The sequence below is a fragment of the Rattus norvegicus genome, chromosome 20, assembly GCF_036323735.1.
Source record: "Rattus norvegicus strain BN/NHsdMcwi chromosome 20, GRCr8, whole genome shotgun sequence".
NCBI classification, from domain to species: Eukaryota; Metazoa; Chordata; class Mammalia; order Rodentia; family Muridae; genus Rattus; species Rattus norvegicus.
Window position 1 is genome coordinate 17253430 of NC_086038.1, and position 25356 is coordinate 17278785.

The window sequence follows — 25356 nt, forward strand, 5'->3', positions numbered from 1 at the left end:
GTTGGAAGATCCAATAATTTTTATAGCAGCTTTTCTGATAGCTGTTAGAATTTTTACTAGCAGAGGAACCTATCTCAGAGTTTTTAAAATAGTAAAAAAATCTGTCTAGGTCAGAGCAGAACACACACACACACACACACACACACACACACACACACACACACGAGAGAGAGAGAGAGAGAGAGAGAGAGAGAGAGAGAGAGAGAGAGAGAGAGAGAGAGTCAGAGACAGAGACAGAGACAGAGACAGACAGGGCAATCTGGAAAGCAGAACCAACGCCTCCAGCTTGAACCCATGATTCGACTTCAAGTCGTTTGTTTTCGCCTCTCCCAGACACTCCCTTCTTTCAGAACCCCTCTCTGTAGCCTTCTAAATCGTTTTTCTAAGTGGACAATCTACTTATGTTTATTTATTCATGGCAATTCTGGGAATTGAAGGTAGAGTGTTGTGCATGTTGGGCAAACACTGTACAGCAAGCAGAGAACCGCTGAGCTGCCTCGCCAGCCGCCAGCCGGAGCGAGCAAGTTGTCTTTGTTTTCGTCTTTCTGGGACACTCTTGGGTAGATGAGTGGCAGGGTCAGAGGCAGAACGGATGGAGGCCCAATGTGGCTAGCGAAGGCTCTAAACTCAGCTCCATCGATGCCCGTGTGCCTGCACTGGCATCCTAGAGTAAAGTCTGTCTTTGCAGGACCCACAGTAGAGTTGGCCAGATTTGCAGGACCCACAGCTGAGCTGGCCACACGTTGCGTTAATTGTTACCAAAAGTTAAAGGATCCGCAAGCCATCGGGCGACAGTCTTGCAGGTAGTTGTCCTGAGTCACCTGAAACGCTCTCAACTGGACCACCAGTAAAACCCGGCCTGGATAGGCTCGCCAGGGCGGCGCAGACGCAGTCACCACCTTGGTGCCCGCGGTTGTCAAATCCTCACCGGTCTGCGGGGGTTGGGCCAGCTGCGCATGCGCGACTCTACCGGCGCGCCCGCACACGCGCTCCCAGATTGCCGCGGCGCCTGCGCAGTGGCAGTGAGTGGGCCCCGAGGTCGCGTCTTTCCCCCAGGTCTCCGCGGTCCCCAGCGCTCGCCCGCGCGGTCCTGCCACGGCCTTCCTGCTGCCCGCGCCATGGGCCTCAGCTCCGACTCCCCTGTGCGAGGTGAGCCGCCCGCGGCCGGTCCCCGTCACCCTTATCCGGACTGTCACCTTGACTATCACAAGGGCAGGCGCAGGCCTGCGGGGCGCTGGCAGGATGCTGGTGCGGGCCGGCATCCGGGCCCTGGACTACTTCCCCCGCCAGCCACGCTGTGAGCAACCAGACTAGCGGGGACGCGGTCCACCCCAAAATACCCCTGCCCATCCTGAGACCCTGACATCGGGGACTGGTCACGTCGTTTTGCTGGCTCTGTAATTCTAGGTAAAGAAACCCAATCTGAGGTCTTCAGTTTCCAGGTTTCTTACGTACTTTGCATCCGGCCTCTGGTGACAGTGGTCTGAGAAACCACTTTCCCCCTAGTGTTGGAAACAGAAGTTTGTAGAAATCTGACTAGACTTGAGAGGATTTGTGAAACTTTGGCTAGTGTACAGTCCCTGGTGATCAACTGTTAAAATTGTCCACAACCTGTGTGATATACGTGACAGGCTGCCCAGATATAAAACGCCACACCTCAGGGTTTGGTTACTTCTAACCTTTAGTTGAGTAAAAGTAAAGATTTAATTACAATGAGCCCCACAGATTCAGCAACTAGGGATCATCTGTACTGCTCCGTTCTGTAACGATCCCTAACATGACCAGTCCTCGATGTCAGCGTGGCAGGAAAGACAGGGTTGTTTTGGGGTGAACTGTTCCCCTCTAGTCTGGTTGCCCACAGAGTGACTGACTGGGAAAGAGGGACCTTAATTTCGTAGTTAGGTTGGTTCTATATACTGGAAAGCTCGGCAAAACCGATTGGCCAGATAGGGAGAACAGCTTTTTTTATTTTTTAACATTTGTTTGTGTGAGTGTGTCTGTCCCTGGTGTCATGGCTTGTGTGGAAGTGAACGAATATCTTGTAGGAGCTGATTGTCTTTCACAGCGTGAGTTCCTGAGACCCTGGGATCAAACCCGGGTCACCAGGAGTGGCAACAGTTACCTTTCCCCTCTGAGCCATCGTGCTAAAGCCCATGCAAATAGTTTTAAAGTACTAAAGACCAAAAAAAATTTTTTTCTGCAAACTTTACTTTAAACTTTAGAGACTGCATTAAATACATGCACATTGGTGAGTTTGAATTTTCTTTGTGGTTTTTAAAATCTGTTTTGTCTTTTTGAGACATGGTCTTTATAGCCCAAGCTAGCCTTGAAATCCTCTCATATCAACCCCTGCAGTGCTCATCCTGACACCGCACCTGGAAAAACACTGTTCTTGGCAGTAAGACTGTGGCATAAAATCAAATGCTCACGTGACTTGCGGTGCGGTTGTCTTAGTTTTGTAGGAACACTGTTATATGTGGGTGAGGTTGGGCAAAAGATTGCAAAACGTGTTTTTGTTTGAAATCTGAGATCATATTTTGGGAGCAGACACTAGATCCCGATTTAGATAGTAGCTGTTGAAGGTGAAGGAGGCGAACCCCAAAAACTAGTCACAATTTGCAGGCTAGTCTTTCCTGTAGCCAGAAGGTAAGGGTTTAGTTTGCCTTTACTTCATGGGTACAAGGAAGGTCAAAAGTGACTATTCATTAATCTGTTAATTTTTTTTTAAAGAATTATTTACTTTATGTATGTGAGTACTGTAGCTGTCTTCAGACACACCACAAGAGGGCATCAGATCCCATTACAGATGGTTGTGAGCCACCATGTGGGTGCTGGGATTTGAACTCAAGACCTCTGGAAGAGCAGTCAGTGCTCTTAACCGCTGAGCCATCTCTTCAGCCCCTGTTAGTCTTTTATTATCTAAGGAATAGGAAACTTGTTGGTGAAGCTCCCGATTGGCTTCACCTTGAAGTACTCACCTTCGTTGTGTTGGGCCAACTTTCCTTTTTAATATGAAAAACAGAGATCATTATGAAGACTGTAGGGAGAGTCCCAAAGGCTTCACAAGTCACTTCTAACTAGGCTCTTCTACCTCAAAGGTATTTGCCTTGCAAATACTCCCCCCCCCCTTTTTTTTTTAAAGATTCACTCAACCTTCGTGTGATGGGTGTTCTGCCTGCTTGTATGTTGGTGTGTCCTATGCATGAAGTGCCCACAAAGGCCAGAAGGGTGTCAGCCAGTAACCCTGGAACTGGTGTTAGACATTTGGATGCTGAGCATGGAAGAACCCTGGTCCTCTGGGAAAGCACCCCATGCTCCTTTAAGTGCTGAGCCGTCTCCCCAGCCCCTGCAATGTACGTTTTACCGTTTGCCTCTGTGTCTTGTAAAACACTTGTGGTTTCGTTCATTTATCTTTCTTTTTTTTTTTTCCTTTTTCTTTTTTTCAGAGCTGGGGACTGAACCCAGGGCCTTGGACTTGCTAGGCAAGTGCTCTACCACTGAGCTAAATCCCCAACCCCTCATTTATCTTTCTTACATAGAACCTCATACAGCCCAGGCTAATTTTCACTTGCTGTATATATAGCAGATGGTCGATTTGAACTCCCCATCCTCCTGCCCCTGACTCTTGGGTGCTGGGATTATGGGCATGCAAAATCATACCCATTTTTATCAGGGCTGGGGATTGAACTCAGAGCTTTGTGCCAACAAAGCAAACAGTGTGCCAGTCGAGCCACACCCAGGACCCCCAGAGTTGCATTCCTCCCAGTATTTAGTTGAAAAATAAAGTATTGACTTACAGCCAGGTGTGGTTGCAAACCAACACCTGCTATCCCAGCCCTCTGGAGGCTGAGGCTGGGGAATCAACAGTTGGAGGCCAGCTTAGGTTATATAACATGACCGTCTCAAGGAAGAAAAACTAAGGGGAAAAAGAATGTGTTTGAAGATTCTGTATATTGGGGAGGGAGAGCCTGGGTTGTGGAGGGAAGGTGGCTAACAGGTGAGCGTCAGACCAGGACTGGAGTGTGAGAGAGGCAGTGCAGAAGAGTCCTTCCCCACGGTCATCTGCACGGCTGGTTTGGGCACAGTCCAGTGAGCGCCTGGTGGTTTCTGGGAAGAGGCCTTCGCTGCCCACATATGCGGTCTCATGATTCTTGCCCAATAGATGGCCTTTCTGAACTCACTCTTGCCACCTCTGCACCTCCCAGAGTCATCTCTTGCCCATCTCCTCAAGGCTGACTAAAGCCTTCTCCCCTGGACAGCACTGTCTTGTACTTCCTGGAGCTCTTGCCAATGCTTGGGCTTTTTATTGGTTTTGTTCATTTATTTCTTTGAGATAACCCCTGGCTGGGCTGGAACTTTCCGTGTGGAGTAGGCTGGCCTCAAACTCACAGAGATCTGCTTGACTCGGCCTCCCAGTGCTGGGCTAAACACGTGAGCTGCCAGGTCTGACTACTTGTTAGAAAACACACTTCAATCTGTGCAGCCAGAACTAATCTTAATTCACCCTTACCTCTAAAACCAAGAAGTCAGCTAAAGCAAATATCCCTCCCCTGTGCGTGGACACGCTAGTACGTGTGTATGTGTGTGTCTCCAACAGAGGTCAACCTCATGTCTTTCCTCAGATACCATTCATCTTTTTTTGAGCCACCAGCCTAGGGCTCATTGTTGAGGTCAGACTGCCTGGCCTACCCAAGCCCAAAAGATCCATCTGTCATCACACACACACACACACACACACACACACACACACACACACACAAGTGCATATTACCACACTTAGTGTTTTCCATGGGTGCTGGCTACTGAACTTGGTTCCTCATGTTTCCTTGGCAAGCACTTTACCCTTTACCTACAGGAATACTTTCTTAACCCTCTAAACCAGGTCTTTTGTGTGTGCATGTTTACGTTCACATTCTCGCGTGTGTGGTGCACACGCCTTCCTTTATGACTGTCCCCTTTATTACGACAGGGTCTTCATCCTGAGCCCCTTGGTTCTGACTGGTCTAGCTAACCAGCTTGCCCTCGGGATTCCTGTCTCCTTTCCAAGTGCTGGAGTTACAGGCAGCCAACATCCCTACCCAGCCTTTGCGGGTTCTGGGAATCCAGCCCCCATGGCTTCACTGCCCGTCTCCCCCCAGATTTTTTTATTGTGTGTATGAACATTCATGCATATGCTCATGGTATGGAGGGACACTCAAGCATGCTGCCAAGCAGAGGTCTGGGACGGCTTTCTGTAGTCTGCTCCTCAGTTGTGAAGAATTCAGGTCTCTGGCTTTCCCTACTCACTGAGCTGTCCCACCAGCCTCTTGGATAGAAATTCTTGTGAGTTTAGGGGATGTAGGTCACAGCACCTAGGTGGAGGTCAGAGGACAACTTGTGGGCGTTAGTCTCTCCTCCCACCGTGTGGGTCAGGGATCAAACTCAGTTAAGCAAACTTGGCAGCAGGCACCTGGTGTCTGCTGATCATTTCTCCAGCCCCGAGCCTGTGTCTCAGTGGCCACCTTGCCCTGCCTACTCTTGTAGCATTTTCTTCCCTGGCCTTGTCCAGGCTTGGTTGTAAGGAGGATTTATGGGTTTGCGTGTACTTTCTTGTCTGTCCCAACCCTGGTTGTCACAGACACATCACCAATGTATCCTTGTTTTCTCCAGACTCCTTCATACTTTTCCAGTTCTTTGTATCACAGTATATTAATTCAGTAATTTTTGAGCCTTGGAAAGTTATTTAATGGATTTTTTTTTTCTGAGAAAAAATGTACAGGTCCCGCCAAGAAACTGGTAAGCAGGTAAGGGGGCGGGGAGTTGGAGATGTAGCTGGGATAAGCTGCTGTCTGTGGCGGGGGAAGAGTACCGGGTGCACCTCTCTGGGTGCCTGGGGTGCCCCATGCTGTTTGTTTTCTGAGTCTGAGAAAGTAAAACTTACAGTAAGTCTAGAAGGGCTGATTGTTGTAGGAGCATCAGGACCATAAAAGGGACAGGTGAAAAGGTAGGCGAATTGGTCACCTATTACTACATATTGTTCCCTCAGCACTGACTGACTGCCACTTGTGCCAAACCTTGAGGAAGAAAACATAGTGCCCCTCCCCCTCCCCTGACCCAAGCACATTCCGGTTCTGTGGCAGTTGGTAGTAATGGGTAGGTGAAGGTCCCTGGGGCAGAAACTAGTAAAGGGTGAGGTTTCTAAGTCAAAGCAAAGTAACCCTCACAATAAAGCAGACCTGAGGAATCAGTTATCACAGAGCTGTGGGCTTAGGAGCACGGCCAAGAGAAAGCAGAGGCTATAAAGCCGGCCCGAGGCAGCATGAGGAAGGAAGCAGAGAATATGGCTGCCCTGTCGCTGCCCTGTAATCTTCCTTTAATGGTGTTTATGTAGAAGAAAACAGGTTTGATGGACCTACAAGAAAAACCTGCCCCTGAGAACTGTGTATAGCAAAGGAAAGAGGATCGCCCCGGAGGAGGCAGGACAGTGCTCTCAGTTGGGGAGTCCCCATTCTGACCCACAGCCTGAAAGGTACCAATAGAGAAGTTAATAACTGGGCCTCAAAAGAGCCCTGTGTTGCCTCGGACCGCTGTGAATTAAGACTAACCCTGCTCTTGAGTGTTCCCCACCTGAAGAGGCTGCACCCAAGGGAGCTTCTGATGGTAGATGCAGGACTCCAGGCTAACAGTGGGTGTTCCTAATCCTAAGAGACAAACCTCTGCCACACTGAATGCTCCCAGCCTGCAGAGGGTAGATCACCAAGCACTGGCTGGCTGTTCTGTGATTCTCTCTCGTACAGACTGGCTTTTGAATCATTTTTAATCTATTTCCTTTTCCCTTTTTTGTGTTTGCCCTAGAATAGCCAGGGGTGTTTGCTACTTTTTGTTTGAAAAAAAAAAAATTGATTGAGGCCACAGCAATGGAGTGATAAAATTGAGACATTTTTCTTCCCTTTGGAAACTAGCAAATTGTCCCTGATGAGATTAGAAAATTAGAATTTGGGAAGAAGGAAGAATAGAACACACACACACACACACACACACACACACACGACCTGTAGCTCTGTGAGGCTAAAGCACTCACTTGGAACTAATCCAGTTCTGTTTCTCTAGCACACTGACAGTGTCCTTGCCAGACGTTTGGTTATACAGCCTGTGTGTTGACCCCATGTATCCCTTACATATCCAGGGTGTGCGTCTGCTGTGTCTCCCGTGGTATGGTTGCTTGTCTGTCATTTCTTCTCTGGTCAAAAAATCTGAACGTAAAAGTTTAATGTCATCCTATATATTAAATACAGTAATATGAGGAAAGAGAATGGATTTAATACCTTAAAGCAAATTAATGCCAGCCTCCTGTTCTACGAATCTTGGGGCATTTGAAGTTTGTAGAGAGCGTTAAAATAAATAAAAACAGCTTTTTCAGGAGGCGGAGGCTGGGCTCTATTCCAGCAAATAGGCATTGGGGGTGGGGTAATTAATGATCTACCTACAAAATAAGTTCCTGAAAAAAAAATAAATAAAAAATAAAAACAAAAACAAAAAAAACTCACCTAAGATCACAACATTCAAGGAACTGTGTTATCTTAAGCGAGGAGTCTCAGCTGGTTTTTGAGTTTGTCAGCAGATGCTGTGAAATTGAGGTTTTCATCTTTTGGGCTCCAGTGTCTAAAGTTGGTGTCGAACTCCTCCATCTAAATTGCCAGTGACTTCCCACTGGATCTCGCTGCTTCCTGAATTCTTCGTCGAAAAGGAAGTCTGGGGGTCAGGCAGACGACAGTGATTACAGCTGAGTGTGAACTGACTTCAGGATTAATTTACACAAACATGCATGGGTGCAAAGCATCCTGATGGGGACACTGTATAGAGGCAGAACATTTACCTAACATTCGAACGAAGCCTGGGTCGGTTCCAAGGGCTGTAAGAAGAGAAATACAGTTGAGGTGAAAGGTCTGAAGCTATCAAGTGACCCCTGGTCATACGGAACCTGAGACCAACAACACAGTAGTTAGTGTAGGTGTCACAGCATGAAGACATGGAAATGGCCTGGGATGGCAAACAGTTAAATTTCTCCAGGGCTTTAGTGGATAGTCTGGGAACTTATTTCAGACACTGAGAGGTGACTGAAGAAGTGCTAGGAAGCAGTCCAGTTGTTTATCCAGACCCTCTATCACATCTTCCTGCAGCCCCTCCATGCTGGGACCAGAAAACTCTCCAGCAAGGCCGAGGCCAACCAGATTACACAGACCTTGGCTTCTGCCAGGAGCCAAGATGGTCGCTAAGCACCTGGGTTTCTAAGGAGTCATCGGATACAGAAGGAGTAAATGCATTGCTGTTAGTCCAACAATTTCTTATTCTCATTAGACAATAGAATAATGTTTTGCTTAAAATGAAGTTTTAGGAATCCTAGAAAGAAATTAGAAATGTGGAATGTATTAAATGTTTCGTGTGAGACCATTGTTGTCAGCTTGTATTTTAGAGAGAAGGCAGTTTGCAAATCTGCCATGCCCTTTGAATGACTTCAGAGCTAGGGCCAGCCCTGCCAGGCAGATCCTGGGGGTGCTCCGTGATGGGGAGGTTACAGATCTTCCTTTGTCTTGTCCCGATCTGGTTCTCTCTGTGTTGATGGAGAGTGGCACTGGGTTGCTAAGTTAAAGCATCTCAAAGCCACTGAGGGATTTTGCTTGTGGCATCACCTCTCTCTGTTTTCTTTGTAACCTCCGTCTTCTTTCTCAGATTTGGTTTTCTCCTTTAAGCAATTGGTCCTTGCAGGTGCACATGTTGCTGAAAAGGTCAATGAACATGTGAGATTCATCAAAGATTACCAAGCCTTGCTGTCCCTTTTCTGTCTTAGGGAAGGGAAAGTGATCTTTGGCTTTCCCCTCTTTTATATTAACTTAACTGTCCACTCAGTAGCAAAAACCATCTGCATTGATAAGAGCTCGGGAGAGCCTTAGGAAAAAAATAGCTACACCACGGTGCTGGGTTCATTTATTAACACTGAGAATCTTAGTCAGACTGGCAGGATGGCTTAGCAGGCAAAGGTGCTTGCCACCAAGATTGAAAACCTGCGTTAGATTTCCAGGACCTGTGTGGTATGGGAGGAAGCAACTCCCGGAAGTTGTCTTCTGACCTCAGCGTGTGTGCTGTGAGCACTAAGTAAGCCGTGCGAGCGTTAGGCATCGTGTGTGTCGGGTCTCACAGGCAGTCCTGTCCCCTTGCCTTTGCAGTTGAGTGGATCGCCGCCGTGACCTTTGCTGCTGGCACAGCCGCTCTCGGTTACCTGGCTTACAAGAAGTTCTACGCTAAAGAGAGTCGCACCAAAGCTATGGTGAACCTTCAGATCCAGAAAGACAACCCGAAGGTTGTGCACGCCTTCGACATGGAGGATCTGGGGGATAAGGCCGTGTATTGCCGGTGCTGGAGGTCTAAAAAGGTAAGAGCCGCGCCAGTGTGACACAGAGACTGGTAGGAAACACGTCCCTCTGGAGTCCGTTCCTCCCTGGGCCTCACATCCTGCTTTCTGCTTGTCTGAGACACGGCCTCGCCAGGTAGCTCAGGCTGGCCTCGCACTCACCGTCCTGCTGCCTGTGCTGGGGCTGCCGGCTCACACCAGCACACACAGCTTTCCATACTCTGCATTATGTTTTCTAAAATGTACAGCTGCCGGGATGAAATCACATCATTCCCTCATGAATTAAACTGAGTAACCATCTTTTATTTTTAAGTGAATTTTTTTATTGAATATTTTGTTTATTTACATTTCAAATGTTATTTCCTTTCCCAGTTTCTCCTCTGGTAATCCCCCATCCCATCCCCTCCTCCCTGCTTCTATGAGGGTGCTCCCCCACCTACCCACCCACTCCTGCCTTCACCCCCTGGCATTCCTATATGCTAGGGCATCAAGCCTTCCCAGGACTAAGGGCCTCTCTTCCCATTGGTGCCCGACGAGGCCACCCTTGGCTACATATGCAGCTGAGCCATGGGTCCCTCCATGTGTGCTCTTTGGTTGGAGTAACCATCTTCTTCTTTTTTTTTTTTTTTTTTTTTTTTTTTTTTTTTTTTTTTTTCGGATCTGGGGACCGAACCCAGGGCCTTGCGCTTCCTAGGTAAGCGCTCTACCACTGAGCTAAATCCCCAGCCCCAGAGTAACCATCTTATTCTTTGACTCTTGGGACTTCTTCCCCAAGGAGATCTCAGGAGGAAAGTCTGTAGCCTAGGCACAATAAGAAACAGACCGAGCAAAGGGTGCGTGAGAGACAGGATCTCCCTGTGCAGCCCGGGAGCCTGCAGAGGGTCACTGTAGCTAGGCTGGCCTTGCACTGGTGCCAGCCTTCCTGCTTCGGCTCCTGAGTGGCTTATAGGTGTGCAGCACCTCACCTGGCTCAGACTTGTACTGCTCAGCATCCTAGGCATGCCTCTGACTGCGGTTCCTGCAGCTACAGACCTGCAGTTGAGTCATCTGAGACACCTGCAGGCTCTGGACACGGACACTGGGATCCTCTTCCTAAACATCTTTACAGGGCGACGTGGGGTGACTTCAGAGTTTCAGGTGTCCAGAGAGACCCAGTGCTAACACCAGATGTGTTGCCGTTCACATTCATGGAAAGCAGATTTCCAAGGCTTGTGAGCTGGGAGTACAGGCAGTGGCGGCGAGCTTACCAGAAGCTATGAGTCTGGTCTCTGGGTCTAAAGAGAGAAAGATAGATTTTCATTAAATCCCATTTTCTGAAATTGCAGTGTGATGGAGACTTACCACAGTGGAATGTTGGGGGCCATAAATGTGGTGGGGAGGCTATCTCATACCTAGTAGAAAGTTTAAGGGCGCGTTGAACTATCTTTTAATTTAAAAATTTTTAATAATGTGTGTGTGTGTGTGTGTGTGTGTGTGTGTGTGTGTGTGTGTGTGTGTGTGTGTGTTATATTCACCTGAGCACAAGTGCCTGCAGAGGCCAGAGGCCTCACATTCCCTGGGGCTTGAGTTTTATAAGGTGCCCAGCGTGAGTGCTGGGGGCTGGGATTCCAGCTGAGGTCCTCTCCAGAGCAATGCACACAACACACTCTTGCCTTCTAAGCCCGCTCTGTGGGGAGGGAGGGTCCACGTTTTAGCTCTTAGTTAGTGTGCTGAGAAATGGGCTTCTGGGCCATGTCATGAGTCCGTGTCATCACAGTCTGTTCTTTGCCACCCTGCACTGTCCTCCGTCACCCCGTCCTGGTCCCGGTCCTGTTTCTAAGCCCTAAGAATTGTTCTTTGCACTCTCATGTCAGTGGGTCCTAGCACCCTCTCCTGCCCCCCGTCTCCCTCCCTCCCGCCCCTGCCGGAGTCCCTAGGAGGTGTATTTCAGGAGGCACGCCTAGTAGCTTGGTCCGGTAAAACAGCTTAGGAGATGGCATTGTCCCAGGTATGGAATGTGAACCGTAGGTTCCTGAGCTGCTAGGACATGATCTCAGCGTTCTGTAGACTAGGCTTGCTGTAAAAGGTGAGCCTACAGTAGGCTCCATTCTCGCTGCTCGCTAAAGCCTGGGAAGTAAAAACGCAGTTGCCCCTGGTCACAGGGGCTCTGCTGACAGTGATGTTAGATGTCAGTTCCATAGCTGCTCACTGGGTAAGCACTCACATGCGCACATGCAACATCAGTGTCTCGGGGAGCCCAGTCTGTGTGGTCTGGGGTTCGAGAAATGGAAGTGCTTATGGTCTTCTGAGAGACTGCTTCTGGGAAAATGGGAGACACATGTATAAGTGTATGCGGGTACTAGGAACGATTTCTCAAAATGTGCAGTCGTGAGGAAAGGGGTGGTGAGCACTCAGGCCCTCCAGGGATGAGTCCACGAGGAGAACTTTGCCCTGTGGTTGGGCTGTAGGTCTTTCAGACGTCCATCGTGACACAGTAGAATGCTGGCTGTGGACATGGAGAGAAATGGACAGGACCAGTGGGAAACAGTGACCTCTTTAAAGACTTCTTTTTATTAGTTTTAATTACATGTATGTATGTGGATTTAGGGGCCCCTGGCATGAGAGTGATAGACAGTTGTGGCCGTCTGACGTGGATACTGGGAACCAAACTCAGGTCGTCTGGGAGAGCAGCACACACTTAAGGCTGACGTCTCCCCAGCCCTGGCAGTGACTGATCAGGGAGACCGGGGCAGAAGCTTCAGGATCTAGCGTGTGGGTTAAAGGGAGCCAGCCCTTCAACGCAAACAAGCAACATTGCCAAGGAGTTGAGTGGCGTGGGTGTGAGGTGACAGTTGAGTGGGGATGTGCAGCAGCAGTGGCTCTCACGGAGGGACACGGTGGCAGCAGAAGCCAGCAGAACCGGTGAGTCAAGGTGGACCCGATAAGAATCAAAGATGAAATCTCAAAGAATGTTTGCACTTGGACAATGTAGAGTCAGGAGGTGGGCAGGCCTGGGGGAGAAGTAAAGAGAGCGGAAGTGGGCAGAAGAGGGACTGGACCGGGCTTTGGAGCTGAGCGGCCGAGCCGCACAGCCAGGTGAGTAGGTGGTATGATGGAGCCACTCTTGGATTAAGTCATTAGCAGCTGACCTTTTGCTGCCATTTCAGCAGGGTAATTAAAACTCTGCATCCAAGTCTGTGAATGCCGAAAAACAAATGCCACAAATCTGAGCTTCTCTCCCTGAGAGGAGACAGGGAAAAGGGTGGCAGAGAAGAGAGGGAGGAAACGGCCTTGCGTTGACTTGTCCCATAAGTAAGTATGGACTCTGTTAGAGTTGATGTCAGTGGCTCAGGGAATCGAGAACAGGCACAAGATAGTGCTCTAAGCGCCCTTTATACTGTGCTGTGAGTAGTCCAACAGCCCACCCGCCCCCAGGAGGACCCCTCCACTTCACAGTTAAGGCCAAGAATGCCCTACCATTTCCGATACGGCAGGGCAGCTCACAACTGTAGCTCCACTAGGAATCTGACGCCCTCTTCTGGCCTTCGTGGACACTGCACATACATTGTACACTGACATGCATGGAGACAAAGTAGACACACACATAAAATAAAACTAATTTTTTAAAAACAAGCCTGCCATAACACAGGGGGCTTCTGAGCCATTTTATTACTACAGCAAAAGCAAGCCTGTGTTCTGCAGAAGTTGCTCTGAAAAACACTGGCATAAATTAGCTTGTCCCTTTCTCCCACCAAAGACACAAAAATGTCACTTGTGCTTATGGTGTTGAATTTTTAAAAATGAATGAACATTGGAAATTATATTTCCAGAAGAAAATGTCTCCGTGAACCACATTAAAGGGAAAAATACCGAGGGCAGAAGTAAGCAAATTGATTTGTCTTTGTCTTACTTTTTACAACAGGACTTCATGCAGCCCAGGCTGGCCTTTCACTCACTCACTTTACATCCTCATACGTAACAGATGTGCAACTTGACCTTCATGTGGGTCCTGAACATCTGGAACGGGGGCTGTCCCAAAAGCTGTGTCCTTTAACTCTAAATCTGCAAGTGTTGGCATTCAGCTGTGCACCACCACACCTGACTACAGAGTGATTTTAATACAGTAAGCTTGAACTCTTGCAAACAGAGCCATCAGCATAATTGTGGGTAGAATGCTTGCCTAGTGTGCACGAAACCCCCAGCATCCCTCTTGGTGGTGGTGGTGGTGGTGGTGGTGTTAGGCAGTAGGCATAGAACACTAGAACGGTAGCCAGTGGAGTTAGGGATTTAGCTCAGTGGTAGAGCGCTTGTTTAAGGCCCTGGGTTGGGTCCTCAGCTCCAGAAAAAAAGAAAGAAAGAAAAGAAATGCCTCTATTGTCCTTGCAAGACAATGGGCCCTGAGAACGGTAGCCATTAAGTGGTCAAGCCAAAGCCTTAGCCTGCATCACCTAATGTCGGAGGAAAGTTCGAAGAGCAGTGGGTATTTTCCTCCTGTCTGTTTCCTCCTCCTGCTCAGTACAGTGCATGTGTTAGCCAAGGGAAAGCCAAGATCTGGTGTGTGGGAATCAGGTGTCACTCCTCTGCCAGGCACAGGCTGATGTGGGTTGGGCATCTCACGGTCTTTCTCTCTCCCTAGTTCCCGTTCTGCGATGGGGCTCACATAAAGCACAATGAGGAGACTGGAGACAACGTGGGACCTCTGATCATCAAGAAAAAAGAAACTTAATGGACAGTTGCGAGGCTACACCCCAGCGTGTTGTGATGTCACCTGATCATTTAATTAGAATGGCACCCAACCCACTGTCTGGTTGGCCTCCCAGGTTCTGGTGTGGTTGGTACTTGCAAATCGCAGCTTTCATGTTCACGGCATCGGCCTTGCCATTGAAACATCGTGGTGCACATTTGTTGAAAGAAGAAGAAAAGGAAAGGCTGAACCAACCTCATGCTCTGTGGGTTATCTTGGTCTCGTAAGGATCCGTTCCTTTAAAATAATGGTCTTAGAATAGAGTTATGTCTTGAGGTTATATATTAAATTATTCCAAAATCATGTACATGTACATTGTACTCGTAAGTTTAAGGGAGACGCTTTCTTTCTTACTAGTTCGTTAACTTGGAAAGTAGTAGGGTGTGCTGAAGTTGCGTTTCTTTCTTATCCTGTAAGAGAACCCTGCCCTCACCCTGACTCCTCCTAGTAAGGTGATGGCATGGATTCAGTGTGTGTGCTTTAATGTTTCCAGTCAGAGTAACCGAATGTTATTTTCCTTAAACTCGCCTGGGTCAGCATGTAACTGATCCACTGCACACTGCTAAGCTAGCAGACACCGAGGCCACAGTGATGTGGCTTAAGTAGTCACAAAGAGTGCTGGGGGGATGGCTCTGGATAGAGTGCCCACGTAAAAGCCAGGCAGGCGTGATGGCTCACCTGTGATCCAAGTACTAGGGAGGCAAAGGTTAGGGTCACCAGAACAAGCTGCCCACACCAGCCATAATTAATGTAATCTGTCCAACAAGAGACCCCGCCTCAATACAGGAAGACTGTTATCAACCTCAGGCCTCCATTTGAGCGCACACATGCATGGTGCACCTGTAGTCATTCATATGACTACACACATGCACAGCATTAGCACCAGCCCAAGAGCAGGACATCAGACTGATGCCATCGATGAGGGTTAGACACTCACGGTCAAGTGTACTGATCTCAGAGGCACACCGCCTCACTGAGAGCGACTTCCCATCAAAATCATAGGGAACTTTTATCCCACTCGGGATAACTGAGCTCATGGCTTAAGCTAGTAAAGAAACTGTCTTCGAAGATAAAACAACAGACCCCATCTTTTTTTCTTACAAAGGCTTGAAGGCATATGTTGATTAATATACAACGGCTGCTCTTCTGCCTCAGCGCCCAGGGCTCCACGTACCTTCCACCTTTGACCACCCGAGCTCCTGCCTAGCTGCCTTCTCATTTCCATCCACTGACCTCAAGCAAAGCCATGTGCCCCCTCAGCCTTTCTATTTGACGTGTGTGTGTGTGTGTGTGTGTAGAGTGTGTGCTCACATGTAGATGCAGAGTCTCTCATCGATCTGTGGCCAAGTTCTAGATGCTGTAATTCCAGATGCACCTCGCTCTCATGGAGGCTCGGAGGGCCCAAACTCCAGTCCTCATGCAAACACAGCAGGCACTTAGCCCACTAAGCCAGGTCCCCAGCCTGTCTTTCAGCCTTTAAGTGAACAAATTGATATCTAACTGGCTCTTCCAGGGTTTGTCCCCAAAGTTCAGACCAACATAAATCTGGTGGCTGCCCAGGAAGAGAAAATGGCGGGCAACTTGGGCTTAACTTTCTGCATCGAGATCTTGAGTTAGAGTGTCCAGCGTGAGGAGCTGCGTTTAGAGATACAGTGACATCTGTCTGACAGGTGGCTGTGTCTACACCCTGTAACTGAATATCACAGTTGGTGATACAGCTTACAACATAGGTCGTGGCGCTGTACGATAAGGGCTATTTCATAAATGGTAGCTGTTACCAAATAGGTAGAAGTTTTTTCATTTCTTTGTACCCATTATGGTGGCACTTGGCTTTAAGATAAACACTGACTAAGGTTCCCAGTTAGTTGCATAAGTGGCTTGGGGCTCTCTTATATTGGTTAGTTGTCAAGATGTATTCATTTAAGATAGTCTGACTGTGTAGCTCAGACTGGCAGCTCACTCTGCCTCAGCCTCTCATGCTGGAGACATTGGCCCCAGATTATGACCAAGGACAATTTTTAGCTATCCAGGAATTATAAATAATGAAAGGTTACCAGCATGAATTTACTTTTTATTATAAGACTATACCAACATCTACGGTACTGAAGTAACCTTCGGTGAAGTGTTGGTAGAAATATCAATTCCTTTAAGTATTTTTTTGACAGAATAAGGTGGCAGCCATCTATTGGTCCCTAGTATATTTAACTGCTCTATGAAGTCATAAAATCTTAAGATGCACCAAGCCAAGAAAGTTCTAGAATGTGTTTGTTACTAATATGTCGTTGCCCTTGGATGCTTGACTGAACTTCCAAATCTGATAGTGAACTCAGCACTTCGGGCTCATGGGAAATTAATGATAACTTTGAATGCTGTAGACCTCTGCTAAAATTACCACCATGGGTCCAAACCAAGGGCAGTACCGAATGACTTCAGGTGACAACCATTCTGCTTTTGAAGAAAGAGTCCCAAAGGATGAATTTCCGCTAAACATCCACCTTTCCTGAGCAAAGAGGCTTAAGGAGTCTGGGCTGGGACTCAGCTCAGGGGCCTGGCATGTGCAAGGACCAGGGTTCAATCACGAGTACCACGGTTTGTCTCGAAGTTCTAGAGAGGAATTGCGCATGCGCGCCTGAATAGATTAGCCGAGATGGCCAGGGTTGCGGTAGAGAGCAAACATGGCGAAGACGTCCCAGCAGTCAGTAGGACTGCCGACGAGAGGTGCTGCTTGTACTGTGACCTCCTGTGTCTTGAGGTAGTTGCCTTTCTCTTACCATGACAAAAATAGCCAACAAAAATAACTTAAGGGTTTGTTGCCTGAGAGTTTAGGGGTACAGTCCATCATGAGAGAAATTAGGAAGCAGCGGGTCACATCACATCCATAGTCGGGAAGCGGCAAATGGATTGGATGTAGGTGCTTAGCTCTTGCCATCTCAGCCGGGTCTAGAACCCCCCTCACGGACAGATCGAGAGGTGTCCCTTAGGCAGTTCTCGATCCTGTCATGTTGACGTCATTATTAGCCACCATATCCCTGCACGACCAAAGCCATTCCACATCAGACATGCTGAGAGAATGCCAGGAAGATACTCCTCCCTTGTGGGTACCTCTGTGTCTGTGGCGACAGAACAGTCCTCATGCTTCCGACCCATCCCGACAGCAGGACAACCAGAACTTCTTTACCCAGACCACGGATGAATCTACAGGGTTGTGTAGATTTCCCAAATTATCATGAATCCCGTGTGTGAAAGGTGTGTGTGTGTCACGTGGAGGTCGGAACCTTGGCATGGGTCTGGCGATCTAACACAAGGTCAGCACGTTACCTGCCCTGCCATCTCACTGGCTCCCAGTTTTTTCATCGAGAATGACTTTTATCATCACCTGCCTGCTTATGACTTGGGGATAAATTGTTAATCAGCTTATCACAACCATCACAAGCCCGAATTGTCACTATTGGGCTGGGCAGAGGCTCATCTACTAAAAATACAATCTCTTGTGCCATCTGTCTCTTCATGCAATCCTTTTTTCTTGGCTTCATTTAGGTTTGTTTTCTTTCTTGCTATTTTGTTTGTCTGTTTTCTTTTGTGTTTGTTATTTGAGCCAGGATCTCCCTATGTAGCCCTGGCCTTGAACTCCCAATCCTTTTGCCTCAATTTTTCGTGCACGCCACCTCCACACAACCACCCCCACCCCCATCCCAGTATCCTTGTTCTTCCGTCTTTTCTGACACAATCTGGCTACACGTTCAGCTCATTATTGTGACTTTAAATTTCTCCGCCGTCGTGTCTCCAACACAGCCCCACTGTGAACTCTTCCGAGAATGTTCCTTTTTATCCTTCAGTACCCTGCAAGTCAGATGATTTCACGATCCCCTCTTGGCTTCGGGCTTGCCTCTGAGCGCCACCTAGTGTACAGACTCTGCTACTGACAACAGCAAACCCTAACTTAACCGCTGCTCATCTGGTTGGGTCCTGACGTCACTGAGCTTGTGTTTTCCCCCACCCCCGCCCCCTCAACAGAGCGGGGGGAGGGGGTCACTTTCAAAAGCAGCTGACATTTGTGACTTCCCTGTGTGCTTTGGACATCTGGTTTGGGAAATCGCCTGTAGGATTCTCAATCCCTGAGGGAAGAGTTTGAATTTTTTGGTCATTAATGTCATAGTGCCTAGAGGAGCAGCAGCAGCCGCTGCGGTCAGTGGATACTGTTTCAAGTATGAAATACAGCCTTAGCCGCTACAAAGATAATTGCCCGGAAGGAAGCCAGCATCCCTGCCCGCTCCTTTCCAAACCTCAAAATCCATTTTGCATGCGTATTTGTTTTATTGATTTTTTACTTGTTTTCTCTATTCTGTTTCCCTACATCTGTTCTGCTAAACTTGGTTTGGGGGAGTGGGGGGTTGGTTTGGTTTTGTTTTTTGTCCCCAACTTTGAAGACGTTCGGAATAACCTGCCCTGACAGTGTGACTGTAATGTAGCCAGTCAGTACTAAAGGTGTGGCTCAGCTGCAGAAACAAACAACCCATGAGCCAGCATTCCTATGCAGTTGGCCCTGCTGAGGGGGCAGCTGGGCGGCAGAATGCTCACCTAGTGTGGCTGACCCTGGTACTGCAAAAGCCAAAGCCGTACACCTGCTCTGTCCGGGCAGTTCTGAGCCAGCATGCTCAGGGTGCAGCAGGGAGAGGTGTGGTGGGTGCCCTGTGACGCAGCAGCGTTCCTCATCCAGCCCAGCACCCGGACACAAGGTCACCTGCTTCCTTCGTCCCCACCCCCCTCATTTTGGGGCTGAAGAGGTGACTTAGAAATGAAGAGTATATTGTAACTTTAAGTTTTTCAAACCTTATTTTTTTTTAAAGATTTATTTATTTTATATATGTTGGTATGCTGTTGCTGGTCCAGTCTTCAGACAACCAGAAGGGAGCATTGGATCCCATTACAGATGTTTGTGAGCCACCATGTGGTTGCTAGGAATTGAACTCAGAGCCTCTGGAAGAGCAGTCAGTGCTCTTAACAGCTGAGCCATCTCTCCAGCCCTCAAACCCTTATTTTTAATGGTGGTTCTTAAACTCTTTTTTTTTAAATATTTTATTTATTTATTATATATTATGATTACACTGTCGCTATCTTCAGACACACCAGAAGAGGGCATCAGACTCGTTTCAGATGGTTGTGAGCCACCATGTGGTTGCTGGGATTTGAACTCAGGACCTTGGGAAGAGCAGTCGGTGCTCTTAACCACTGAGCCATCTCTCCAGCCCGGTTCTTAAACTCTTTAACCTCCCTTTTAGCCTACCACCTACCAGAGGTAGTTGAAAGGATTGGTGGGCAGGGGGAGCAGTGGACCTGCTTAGAAAGGTTCTTTGGAGCAACTCCTGTCTGTGTTGTCTGGAAATCGTCAGTTCAGTTCACGGGTCAGCAGTTGCAGCTCGGTCTGAGCAGGGAGACCCTCACTCAAATCTCGGGATGACGCAACCCCCCCAAGAACTCACATAAGACTGTCCTTGCTGTAAAAATACGAGGTTTATTGATAGGAACCAGTGCACTGGGGTTGAGACTTGTATCCCACGCAGGGGCAGAGGAATTCGACGAACAGTAGCTAAGAGAAGGGGAATTTAAAGGAAGAAACCACAACCCAAGGGGGTAGGGAGGGCGTTATTGGAAAATGTCAAGAATACCAGTGAAAAATCACAAGGAGAAGCTTCCTGTTTCCCAAGATTGTTTAACTTTATGGTCCATCAGCTCCTGGGAGAAGCTTCCTGTTTCTCAAGATTGTTCTTTAAGATTTTAATCTAACTTTATGGTCAGTTAGTTCCTGGGAGAGAGTTGCCGAAGACTGGTGTAATTGCAGTTCCAGGGCCCGACCAGTTTCTTTCTTCTGCCCTAAACTTTTGTCTAGGGGGGCAACCTTAAAACTTCTACCTTTCAGGTCCACTCACAAATACTCCACAAATACAGCAGTAGTCCAGTTGGGTAGAGTTGGGATAGCAAACTTGAATCAGCAGCGGTGGCATTACCTGGCAGAGACAACCAGGCCTCAGCCTTGGCTCAAGTCAGCATGGGGGTGTGGAGGGACACCAGGGAAAGTTCTCAGGCTGTGTCTCCCTCAGCGAAGCGGAAGATCATCAGCAAAGACTCGAGACCCACAAGGGTTACACAGCTAGCTGTACCAGCAAGCCAGTGCTCTCTCCATCACTCCGTCAAGTCCTAGTTATACCCTCCAAACATCACCTGTCCTCCACCCGCTTTGCCTCAGCACTGGTCTTGCCCTAGCATGTGCATCCAGTCAGCCCAAGTCCTCCGTGTCCTAACAAATGCAGCTCAACTGCGCAATGTAAGGCGGACCAATACATGTGTGTCGTTAGCAAGGAATCCATCACGTGTCCTTTCACGTGTTTGCTTTAGCAGAACATCCACTCTCCTGTGTCTGCTTCAGTGAAACGTTTCTTCACAAGTCTGCCTTAGTCTTTGACGTGTCCACTTCAGGAAAACATTCCGTGTGTGTTTGTCCCAGCAAAACCCCATCCAACTCGACTGACTGTCCAAAGAACCCCTAAAGTTTCCACTTCAGTATTAGTTAGTGCTCTGGCAGAGGACCCACTTTGGGTTCACAGCTCACAACCAGCTGAACTCCAGCTCCAGGGGATTTGACACATGCGCACATGTTCATGTACCCACCACAGACACAAATGTGTACGTGTTGCGGTAAAAATAAAAAACAGCACGACCGGTTCTGCTCCAAGCTTTCTCTCCTGGGCTCCCTCTAACCCGGGTCGTCTGTGAGCCGTTCCAGCGTGCTGCCTTGCTTTCATTCACGGTTCCCTTGGAGGGTCGTTTCCACGCCAGACACACACATTCCAATTCCGTGGCGTGCTTGGTGCGTCTCGCCAAAACACCTTCTCTTTCAATTTTTTTTTTAAGGCTTTATTTATTCATATGAGCACACTGTAGCTGTGTTCAGAAACACCAGAAGAGGGCATCAGATCTCATTACAGATGGTTGTGAGTCGGGTTGGAGATTTAGCTCAGTGGTAGAGCGCTTGCCTAGGAAGCGCAAGGCCCTGGGTTCGGTCCCCAGCTCCAAAAAAAAAAAGAACCAAAAAAAAAAAAAAAAAAAAAAAAAAGGTTACATTTCGGGGTTGGGGATTTAGCTCAGTGGTAGAGCGCTTGCCTAGGAAGCGCAAGGCCCTGGGTTCGGTCCCCAGCTCCGAAAAAAAAAAAAAAAAAAAAAGAAAAAAAAAAAAAAACAGATGGTTGTGAGCCACCATGTGGTTGCTGGGAATTGAACTCAGGACCTCTGGAAGAGCAGTCAGTGCTCTTAACCACTGAGCCATCTCTCCAGCCCCCAAAACACCTTCTCTTGAACTCAATGAAGTCACCACAGGAAAGAGCATACCACACAATAACCTCTGATCCAATTGATAAGATATAATTTGCCCATCTAGACAGCACAAAATCCCGTACACACCCGTCCCTTTAAAATGTTCATAATAACCTATATCTATACACAGAGAAGAATCCTTCTCCTCATTCTTCCTCCTAAAACTTTTCTCCTGCCCATCCTTCCTTCTCGTCCAATGACAGGCCTCAGTCTATCCCGTACCTACCTTCCTGCATAAAGACATCAACCTATACATATGCACAATGACATTTTTATTTTTACGTATATTTGTGCTTGCCTACTTGTCTGTCTGTGTAATACTCGAGCACAGGTGCCCAGCCAGAGAAGTCAGAAGAAGGCGTCAGATGCCCCTGAAGTTGGAGTCGGCAGTCGTGAGCTGTCTGGTGTGGGGCCCTCCGTAAGAGCACCAAGTGCTCAGATAATGGCTGAGCCGTTTCTCCAGGCAATCCCCTCCCCACTCTCTAGGAGAGCCTCTCAGTGGCTGAGCTCACTGACTACTATCTACAGTGGTGCTCAGACAACCACTCCTGCTATGAGGTAATAGCCAGCCTTAACAGCCATGGTCTCCCAATCTACTGACGTCTCTTAACCCTAATCACAGCTTCCAAAGCTGTCTCAAGTAACAGGACACCAGCAGCTGCTGCCCTAATTGGGGTGCAAGGCTCTGGACCCGAGATAGATCCGAGATTTGGATCCTAGGAACCCTTTGAAGTCACGCACCTTCTACACCAGTCTGGGCTTTGTCCCTTTGGAAGCTAGGGCTTTTTGTCTGTTTGGCCTTCCTCGTCCTCTTGGACATGTGGACAAGTATCTTCACCTCCCATGGCAAGCCCTAAAGTGCTCTGTCTCCCTTTCATCCTGTATGTATGGTTACCTCTGTGTCCCTCACAAGTCTGAGCAAAGTGGTTGGCCCAGAGTTAGACAGAAGGAAGGACAGTTATATACTTTATTAACTGTAAGCAAAAAACAAAAAACAAAAAAAACCAAAACAAAACTGGAAACTCCTCAGAGCAAGCTTGAGATGGCTGGCATTCATCTGCAAAGCCCGCTAGCCACCTCCCTGGGACAGCATGGATCTGTGTAGAGATTGCAGACCTGCACCTCAGGCTGAGATTCGAGATCATTCTCTTTAATGGTTAGTATGTCAGCTGGATATAACATGGAATACCCCATGACTGGCCAGTCGGTAATCGGTGGTGTTTTCCTGTGTCTTAGAATGACTTGAGAATACATCGATAGATAAGGCAGGTTTCTGTCAGCAAAGCACCACAAAGGATCATGAAGACTGGAGTACCAATGGTCCAGTTCCCCTGGCCCTGAGTTCACTCCTCAGCCTGGGTGAACATGGGCCCCTCTCCTAGTTGCCATGGGTGAACACTGGAATCAAGAAGATGAAGCAAGGCTGGAGAGATGGCTCAGTGGTTAAGAGCACTGACTGTCCTTCCAGAGGTCCTGAGTTCAAATCCCAGCAACCACGTGGTGGCTCACAACCATCTGTAATGGGATCTGATGACCTCTTCTGGTGTGTCTGAAACAGCTACAGTGTACATACATACATACATACATACATACAAACTTTAGAAGAAGGTGAAGCAAGATCACAAATTTGGGAACAGACTAGGTTGTGCTTTAAAGGAGAGTTTCCCTGCCTTGTGAACCACAATTTGATCTTCCAAGCAGAAAAGGCCAGAACACGCAGACATTAACCTGCCAGGACCTCACTGGAGAACACAGAAGATGCATGGCTGCCGCTTAGATGTTATCATTACAGAATAAGGCACTCACGCCAGCTGTCTCCTGACCTCTATACAGTGTTGGCTTTTTTTCAATTCACTAAATGATTTTTTTTCCTGTTTTTCATTTATTTAAGACCTCCTTACAATTTCCAAAGAGATGAAACAAAAGCAACAGACTTGGTTTCAAACACATAAACAGTGGCTGGAGTTGATGGCACTGTCACATGACGTCAGCGCACTCCAGGACACTTCAGTATTCCTGAGAAATAAACACGGTTTCTCTTTCCTCCCACTGGGATGTTCTCAGCATAAGTCACTGCTCTCTGACATATTTTCCATGTAGAAAAAAATATGGAGCCTAAAAGTCATGCTGACAGTTGGAGTAGGTCATCCCCAATCCCACGCCAGAACCAAAGGCTAATGGCCACATTCTTCTCTTAAAGAAGGTGAGGGAGAAAATTCCTAATCCAAAACCAGAACCTAGCTTCAGTACCGCATCCGCCATGCACCCGTCCCACTTTCTGCCCAGCTCGGACTCCAACATGTTCCCCACCTCCAGTGCTCCTCACGGCCGGCCCCCCGTGCTCCGACTACTAAATGAAACTTTTAACTGATATAAGATTATATAACAAGGGGCTGGGGATTTAGCTCAGTGGTAGAGCGCTTACCTAGGAAGCACAAGGCCCTGGGTTCGGTCCCCAGCTCCGGAAAAAAAAAAAAAAAGATTATATAACAACAGTAAACCCAGTCTGCATCGATGGGGGTGTGGCCCAGTGGGAGAGCGCTTGTCTTGCATTCGGACAGCCCTGGGTTCAACAGACTACCACGTGGAATTGGGGTACATTTGTTCATCGTCTAGTGTTTAAATCAAAACCAGTGCGGACATCAAAACCTTCAAACACTTGTCATTTTTCTGTGGCGAAAACATTCAAAACCTTTTTTGTTCGTTCATTTTTGTGTGTGTGTTTGTTTAGATACACACTGCTCCCCTCGACACCCTCCTGGGAAATACCACACACAACTTCTTGCTCTTCAGGCTATAACTGAGTAGTACCCATCCCTCCGCCCCTTACCCCCAACCCCCCACCCCAGCCTCCAGTAACCGTGAACAAAGCCTTTTCAGAAGCCCTCCATGAGTGTATGCCGGGTTTTTTCTTCACGTGCCTTATTTCGCTTAACGCATTGTCGAGCTCCATCTACGCTGTGCCAAGGGACGGGATACTCTGCGCAGCCTGCAGGTACATCAGCTTTGATCATCGGTGACAGACACTGCAGTTGATCCGGTGTCTGGCCAATGCTTCAGTAAACACAAGAGTACAAGCGTCTCTTGTAAATTAAGCTATGCCAGGTGTAATTTCAAAGGAAGCAGGGGCCATGTGTTAATTTATCCTAAGACTGGAATGGGAGCACCCATTAGCCCTCCCGAACCCTTATGAGGCAGGAGTAATAAGACAGACTCATAAGGGCGGTGGTGACAGTAAATCACAGGTTTTGTCAAAAGGAAAACTTACTACGGGGTTGGTTACAGTTCTAATGGCCTTTGTTAGACAGAGATACATGAAAATGAAGCAGCCTCCATTTTATGAAATAGGACAAGGGCTCCCACTGGGCAGGAGTAAATCAAAGTATCCCTGGATGAACAGTACAAGACTACGGACATTAAAATAAAGCAGACCCTTACAGCTCTGGGGACACCACTTCAAATGTACTAGGCAAGCAGTGTACCACTACACCACACCCGAGCCTTGTGTTTCTTTTCTGTAACGGTCAAAGCAAAAACCAGCTCAGTTCCTAGTTCAGCTCACTCAGCCTGGACACTGGGTTTTCAGAAGAGCTGGCCCATCTGGAGCCATTCGGTTAGGAGGCATTTAATCTCCATTCTGACCTTGGACACTTGGAACCTGCAGCAGGAGCTTGTCTGAACAACGACATCTCATCACTTTTGCCAAGCACCTGTTAAGTGTTTGGTGAGTCACTGTCACTGAATGCCACCATGCCATACTCTGCCACAGAAAAAGCAGAGCTGTTGTTAACCTCAAACCAGCAAAGCGGAGACTCACACCTATGATTAAACTTCAGTGACAAACAAGACGTGAGAAGCAGAGTGGAGAATTAAAAAA

General features: G+C 48.0%; 1 protein-coding gene and 1 pseudogene across 1 annotated transcript; one reads left to right on the forward strand and one right to left on the reverse strand.

Moving 5' to 3' along the window:
* Positions 1033-14414, forward strand: Cisd1 (CDGSH iron sulfur domain 1). The gene is made up of 3 exons (NM_001106385.2): positions 1033-1149; positions 9204-9409; positions 14004-14414. The coding sequence occupies exons 1-3, from the start codon at positions 1119-1121 to the stop codon at positions 14091-14093; spliced, it is 327 nt and encodes a 108-aa protein (NP_001099855.1). The 5' UTR covers positions 1033-1118; the 3' UTR covers positions 14094-14414.
* Positions 14415-23549: 9135 nt separating this feature from the next.
* On the reverse strand, positions 23550-23780 carry Micos10-ps1 (mitochondrial contact site and cristae organizing system subunit 10, pseudogene 1; annotated as a pseudogene).
* Positions 23781-25356: the final 1576 nt, after the last annotated feature.

Coding starts and splice junctions, on each gene's coding strand:
- Cisd1 (NM_001106385.2), top strand. CDS start 1,119: ATGGGCCTCAGCTCCGACTCCCCTGTGCGAG. Junction 1,150..9,203: donor CTCCGACTCCCCTGTGCGAG/GTGAGCCGCCCG, acceptor TTGCCTTTGCAG/TTGAGTGGATCGCCGCCGTG. Junction 9,410..14,003: donor GGTGCTGGAGGTCTAAAAAG/GTAAGAGCCGCG, acceptor CTCTCTCCCTAG/TTCCCGTTCTGCGATGGGGC.